At 48.2% G+C, this 7,500-nt stretch overlaps 1 protein-coding gene across 1 annotated transcript in view; it reads left to right on the top strand.

Moving 5' to 3' along the window:
• slit3 (slit homolog 3 (Drosophila)) overlaps nucleotides 1-7,500 on the top strand; it is a 192,499-nt gene that overhangs the window by 146,679 nt on the left and 38,320 nt on the right. The window contains exons 11-15 of the mRNA XM_030367896.1: nucleotides 117-188; nucleotides 1,082-1,153; nucleotides 3,402-3,545; nucleotides 4,014-4,177; nucleotides 7,403-7,500. The exon at nucleotides 7,403-7,500 is cut by the window's right edge and continues 53 nt beyond it. Coding sequence (XP_030223756.1) covers nucleotides 117-188; nucleotides 1,082-1,153; nucleotides 3,402-3,545; nucleotides 4,014-4,177; nucleotides 7,403-7,500 — 550 coding nt within the window. The remainder of the gene's footprint in view (nucleotides 1-116; nucleotides 189-1,081; nucleotides 1,154-3,401; nucleotides 3,546-4,013; nucleotides 4,178-7,402) is intronic.

Below are 7,500 nucleotides of genomic sequence, written 5' to 3'. Positions count from 1 at the left end.
CTCTCTCTCTCTCTCTCTCTCTCTCTCTCTCTCTCTCTCTCTCTCTCGCTCTCTCTCTCTCTCTCTCTCTCTCTCTCTCTCTCTCTCACACACACTCTCTCTCTCTGTCCCCCCAGCGATTTGAGCAAGAACCAAATTTCTGACGTTGCAGCAGACGCATTCAATGGACTACGCTCACTCACATCACTGTAAGTAAAACACACAAGATTACACCTACACACACATATGTACATACATCGCACAAGCAAACACACACACAAAAAAACACACACACACACACACACACACACACACAATAAATGTTTAACAAGACAAGCTCCAATGGTGTCACAAATTCAATCCATTAGCAAAAAATGTATATTGCTCACATATGCATTCAGATGAACGTAGACAAACAATTCAGCTCACATGGTGCCAGTCCCAAATAGGGTGAGGTGTGCATCATCCCACTGCAACCCACTACTCATATTAATACATGCAGTGTGTTGCATCAATATGTTATCAGTATATTATTATTATTTAATCTTATGTATTTCATATCCGTCTCGCAATACCTTCTGAGGGTGCAGAGGATATTGAAGCAGCCAGGGGTTGGTTATTAAAGTTTAAAACGACCAGAAGATGGGTTATAATAATGTTGGCTTGCCGCCATGAGTGTGTCGGAGGACCAGGAGGGTCGCCGACGCTGTCCTTGTTACAAAATGGAGGCTTACTTTATCATCAGTGGAGTTGGAGTGCTCAAGGCAAGGCCTTGCAAACGCTTCAATGGTTTCAGACGCTTTTTGTGCTCTGATCTGATATTCGCTAGGGTTGATTTATATATATATAATGTGATAAAATATACATATTTCTTTGTTATGATTTCATGGTTCATGTGTGGCATAAGAAGAAGGTCCTTCCACACAAAGAGACCAGTATGCAGAAGTTGTATTGTCAACCAAAGTACCAAAATGACAGCCCCTTCCTAAGGATCAACAGGAAAATGAGATCCGTGTATTTCTGTTTGATTTTCCGTGTTTTTTGATTCTTGTTAATTCCGTTTTTAATAAAATAATCGGTGGTTTCTGTTTGTCGTGTGTAGGGTGCTCTATGGCAACAAGATCACAGAACTACCAAAAGGACTCTTTGATGGACTGGTGTCTCTCCAGCTACTGTAAGTATGACCTGCAGATGAAGATAGAGCATTACAATGAAACTGCGTCTATAAACAACTGCTGAGGCTCATCGCAGTGCTAAGCCTGCTGTTGCTCGAGGCCCGGTGGAGATGTCTGTGGCGGACATATGGTGCTGGTATTTGCCGCAGTCCACTGCAGATGGAGCTAGCTATGGATAATGTTCTGGGCCGTTGCGTCCTAAAGTGATATCGTTATATAGTAGCAGAGAGAGAGAGAGAGAGAGAGAGAGAGAGAGAGAGAGAGAGAGAGAGAGAGAGAGAGAGAGAGAGAGAGAGAGAGAGGGGGGATAAAAAGGAGTGATTGACAAAACGTAAAAAAATAGCAAATCATAATAACGAGGAATAATAAAAAAAAAAAAGGCAACACAGCGGGAAATAAATATCATGAAATAATGTGTGAGTTTGTGTGTCAGCCTGTGGTTGTTTGTGTTTGTTTGCTCGCATTTAACTCCATTATTTACTAAATAAAGACGGACAAGAGGACTTATATTCCATTCATGTCCTGCCACATGTGTGGTCACCCGCTCCGCTCCAGCGATTCGCCCGTCCAAGGCGTGTCTAAACAAAGCCTGCATCAATTAAACCTCAGCGCCTCCCAGGCCACCACAAACTCTGTTATTCAAGAGCTGTTGGTTCCCTCTGAGCATGTCATTTTTTTTTACAATGCTTTTAGCTCCTCCCGAGTCTGTTGGCGTCTTCTCTGGAGGTTGTTCGATACTTAAGGCCCAATCCCATTTCTACCCCTTACCCCTTCCCCTTCCCCTTCCCCTCCTTCTTCCCCTTCCCCTTCCCCTTCCCTTCCCCTTCCCCTTCCCCTTCCCTTCCCCTTCCCCTTCCCCTCCTTCTTCCCCTTCCCCTCCTTCTTCCCCTTCCCCTTCCCCTTCCCCTTCCCCTTACCACTTCCCCTTCCCTTCCCCTTCCCCTTCCCCTTCCCCTTCCCTTCCCCTTCCCCTTCCACTTCCATTTCCCCTTCCCTTCCCCTTCCCCTTCCACTTCCCCTTCCCCTTCCACTTCCCCTTCCCCTTCCCCTTCCACTTCCCCTTCCCCTTCCACTTCCCCTTCCCTTCCCTTCCCTTCCCCTTCCCCTTCCCCTTCCCCTTCCCCTTCCCCCTTCCCGTTAGCATCTTCTGGGGCTGTTAGCTCCTCAGAGGCTATCCGCTCCTTCTGAGACTTATAGCGCCTTCTGAGGCTGTTATCTACTTGAGTATTTTTTTGAGAAGCTTCTCACAAGGCTGTCTGCTGCTTTTGAGTCATTTAGCAGATTATCTGGAGGCTGTTGGCTGCTTTTGAGGCTGTTAGTGTATTCTTCGGAGGGTTTTAGTGACTTCTGAGTCTGTTAGCGTCTTCTCTGGAGGCGGTTGGCTCCTTCTGAGGTTGATGGGTTCTGCTGGCTGTGTTGTCTGTGCTGCTATATGTTGTCACTGGTGCAGTTTCACATAATTAGTTCCCCCTCTGGCTGGCTAATGAGGTGTGGCTGGCTGGGACGCTTCAGCCATGTGTGTGTGTCCATGTTTGTGTGTGTGTGTGTGTGTGTGTGTGTGTGTGTGTGTGTGTGTGTTTGTCTTGTGTCTGTGTCTGTCTGTGTGTGGGTTTGCGTTTGGGTGTATATATATGTGTGTATTAGTGAGTTTGTGTGTGTCTGTGTGTGTGTGTGTGTGTGTGTGTGTGTGTGTGTGTGTGTGTGTGTGTGTGTGTGTGTGTGTGTGTGTGTGTGATGATGCCTGAGTGATGGTGTTGTTTATTTGTGTGTGTGCAAGCGTGCATGCGTGTGTGTGTGTGTGTGTGTGTGTGTGTGTGTGTGTGTGTGTGTGTGTCTGTGTGTTTGTGTGCGTGCGTGCGTGCGTGCGTGCGTGCGTGCGTGCGTGCGTGCGACAGAGTGTGTACTCGCTAGGTGTTCCCAGAGTGATTAATCCACTATGCCTGGTTAGGCCGCTCTCAGAAAGCCAGACTGCAGGTGGCGGGGATGAGAGAAGGAGAGAGGAAATGAGTAGAGTGGATAGGAAAGGAGAGGTAGGGACAGAAGGGGCGCATAGAAGACTAGGGGAGGAGGGTAGGTGGAAAGAGAATGTGAGCAGACTATAAAATGACTTTATTCCGAAAAGAGGGCCAGGATGTATAAGTCTGTAATTTTGCATAACAACAGCGGAACTGTGGTTCGCTAGACCAAGGAACCAGGACGCAGATGTTACGGTATTAACCTAGATGTTGCTCCTCTCCTGCCATGCAGGCTGCTGAATGCCAACAAGATCAACTGTCTGAGGGTGAACACCTTCCAGGATCTCCAGAACCTCAACCTGCTGTCGCTGTACGACAACAAGCTACAAAGCATCAGCAAGGGCCTGTTTGCTCCCCTGCGCGCCATCAAAACGCTGTACGTGGTCCAGCAGGCCGTCCGTCGGTCTGTCCGCATGTACAGTGTGTCTGTACCTGGGATGTAGTGTGTTGTCTGCCAGTCTGTCTGTCTGTCTTATGTGTCTCTCGGTCTCTCTGTCGTTCTGTCTGTCTCCCTGTCGTCTGTCCCTCGATCTGTACCTGCATCTGTAATGTATGTTTGTCTGCCTAGCTGTCTGCCTGTCTGTCCATCTTTCTTATTGGTCTATTTGTACGTCTGTCTCTCTGGCCGCCTGTCGGTCTGTCTGTCTGTCCATTTATTTATCAATGTATACATCTGTATCTGTAATGTTTGTCTGCCTGTATATGTATTCGTACTGGTCTGCCTGTCCATCTGTCCTTCTGTCCGTCTCTTTGTATCTAAGTACATCTCACGGTCCGTACCTGTATCTATGACACTGTGTTCGTGTCCCCTGTGTGTCCTGGCGTCTACTCCCCTCCTCCGCAGTCACCTCGCCCAGAACCCATTTGTGTGTGACTGCCACCTCAAGTGGCTGGCAGACTACCTGCTGGACAACCCCATCGAGACCAGCGGGGCGCGCTGCAGTCACCCTCGCAGGCTGGCCAACAAGCGCATCAGCCAGGTCAAGGGCAAGAAGTTCAGATGCACAGGTAGGACGCTAACATGCAGGCACACGTGCACACATGAGTAGACAACCCCATAATCTACACACACACATGTAGAAAGAAGCTTCCACGTGATCTCCCATGAACATGAATGTACACACACATGTGTTTGCACACACACATATGCCCTAACACGCACATGCACACACGCACACACGCACACACACACACACACACACACACACACACACACACACACACACACACACACACACACACACACACACACACACACACACACACACACACACACAATGCAGGCACACATGCACAAACAAGCATGCATGTGCACACAATATCCCACAGACATGCACACACGTACGCTCACATTTTTGCCCACGCACACACACACACACACACACAAATAAACATATACAGACTTCCAAACACTTCCAAACATAAATTTGCACTTAATATCACGTACGATCTGTTGTTGATTTTGTTTGGAAGGGTATTCCCTGAGGTTAAAATCAATCTAAAACAGGCATGTGAAATAAAACAAGCACAGGATTGATTTACAAGGTAAAGTCTTAGAAAACATTGTTTCCTGTCAGTTGCTATATTCATTCGCCTCCGGGCTGTACTGCATATCATGAGAGCCTGAGAAAATAAAACAGAAAGTAACGTCATTAGTGAAACGGGAATTTGCGAATTTGAAGTAATTCAGCTGAATGGAAAATTCAGGCTTACCAGTTTATTTGATTTTCTTTTAGGAAGTCTAAATGTCTCATGAAAATGTAAAGCTTAATAAATGACATAGTAGATAAATTCCCTTTGCATATCATGTGTATACGTTGGACAGCAAGATGACCAACAGCAAGAAAACACAAAACTTAGCACCCCCCTTGGTCCCGACCTCTGCCTTCGCTTGCATCTCCTTCCCCCTGTCTGAACTCCATGAAAACTGTTCCTATTCTTTCACTCCTTTCATCCCACCAGCTCTACTTGCTGGTATTCCATCAATTCCATAATTCCTGTATGGATCTGTATTCTGATTGGTGCAGCTCCCTGTTGCCCCGCCTCCTTTCTGTATGGATCTGTATTCTGGTTGGTGCAGCTCCCTGTTGCCCCGCCTCCTTTCTGTATGGATCTGTATTCTGATTGGTGCAGCCCTCTGTGGGCTCACCTTGCTCCTGTGAAGTGCAGCTGTCTCTTGTGCTTGATCTAACCATGTGGCCCCCTCCTGTTGTGACATCACATGGTTCCGTCAAGCGCCAGGGATCGCCTGGCACGCGCCCACCTGCCTCTCCGTGGCAACCGCACGCAAGGAGCCGCCTGACACACCTGTCTCCCCTCACCCAATCCAACGAAACCCTTTACGCCCTCCGTATGCACTTTATCTGCCTCTTCCCAAATGTCTTTCATTTCATTCTCATCCTTCCTCCCTTCCTTTATTCCTCAGCCATTGCTGTTCCTTTAGATGGTTGCCAACATGGCCGGGAAAGGACTTTTTATGTGAGATATGGTTTTGTATTTATTTCCTCAATCCTGTCCTTCCTCCCCCTCTCTGCCTTCCCTCTCTGCCTTCCTTTGGCCAAGCACCGTGCCTTCCCTCACTTCCGTGCTTAGTTTATACTCCTTGCCTCCCTCCATCCTTCTATCCCCATGCTTCTTCTCAAAGTGTCGTCGCAGGAGACCACCAGCTCGCACTAAGAATACATGCCTTAGCCCGGTAATTGAACCGCAAAACACCGTCCAAGTCCAGCTTTCCAATCCTGTTTATTGTAACGGAGCCCTGGGTAGGTGGTCTCGGTGGCTGAATGATGTCAGAAAGTGGACAGACTAGACCCATAAAGGCTGGGTATGCTGCTAGAGAACTTCATTCCAGTCCAACACGAGGAATGTTATGGTGACCTGAAGAGAATTAGGCAAAAAAGAATAGCACAGAATGGACAAGAAATCAGACGGCAAGAGAGCATGCAGAGACATGGAGGGATAAAAGACAGAGAGAGGGAAAGGAGAGGGCGAGAGAGGGAGGGAGAGGAAAAGGGCGAGAGACAGAGAGCCCGGAGAACAATAAAGAGTAAATGTAGCACAAGAGGGCTATATGATAAACACTAGGACTGTCAATGGGGTATCCGTAGCTATAAATAATAACTGATCATATTTATGGAAATAGTCTAATTGGGCCCAGGGGTTCGCCTTGTTAAACCCGGAACATCCTGGATCCGAGCACTGTTTATCTAGCGAGCCAGAAACAGCCGTGTTTTGTTGACGTTATTCACCGACATCAAGCATCGTCTCCAACGTCCCACTGTCTGAGGTCTGGATTAAAGATAATCCTCAAATGTTTGGTGGATCTGTGGAAGAAAGACTGGCTGTAATCAACCCAAATGCTGTTCAAAATGATTGGTTGGCTGTTTATTTTCAGTATGAATGGCATTGAAATGGTGAAACAAAAGATGTTTGTTTTTTTGTTTGGGTATCTATATCCTGACATGTGGGTGCCTTTATTTAACTTTAATGATGTCAATGTGAAAACAAATGTTTATTTCCCTGTTGGTGGTTTACCCTTCTGTTCTGTATCGGCCTTAAAGATGTTTGTATGTGTGTGTGGGTGTGTTCTGCTTTGTCCTCGTTAGGAATCGGTTTCTTTTATTGCATACGTCTCAAATGAGCAACAATTTTTTAATGCAAAAGATCTGACAGAAGTATATACATTGCTCTCTACTCTCCTACCCTACTCCTACTTCCTCTCTTCTCCTCTCTTCTCTACCCCTCCTCTACTTTTTTCCTCTTTCCTCATCCTCCATCCTAATCCTCCTCCTCTTCTATCTTTCTCTGCCCTTCAACCTGTCCTCCCCGATCCCCTGCCCACTCCCCCTCCTCTCCCCCTCCTCCTCCTTCTCTCCCCCCTCTCCCCCTCTCCTCCTCTCCCCTCCTCCTTTTCCTTCGTCTTGTCCATCTCTCCTGCTCCTCTCCCCCTCCGCTCTCCCCTCTCCTCCTCTCCTCCTCTACCCCCTCCTCTCCTCCTCCTCTCCCCCCTCCTCTCCTCCTCTCCCCCCTCCTCTCCTCCTCCTCTCCCCCCTCCTCTCCTCCTCTCCCCCCTCCTCTCCTCCTCCTCCTCTCTACCCTCTCCCCCTCTCCTCCTCTCCCCCCTCCTCTCCTCCTCCTCCTCTCTACCCTCTCCCCCTCTCCTCCTCTCTACCCTCTCCCCCTCTCCCCCCTCCTCTCCTCCTGCCTCTCCCCCCTCCTCCTCTCCTCCTCTAGGTCAGGAGGACTACAGGAGTCGTCTGAGTGGCGAATGCTTCCAGGACCTAGTGTGTCCAGAGAGATGTCGGTGCGAGGGAACTGTGGTCGACTGCTCC

The sequence above is a fragment of the Gadus morhua genome, chromosome 10, assembly GCF_902167405.1.
Source record: "Gadus morhua chromosome 10, gadMor3.0, whole genome shotgun sequence".
Taxonomy (NCBI): Eukaryota; Metazoa; Chordata; class Actinopteri; order Gadiformes; family Gadidae; genus Gadus; species Gadus morhua.
The sequence above is the reverse complement of the archived record's forward strand: the minus strand, read 5'-3'. Positions and strand labels throughout refer to the sequence as shown.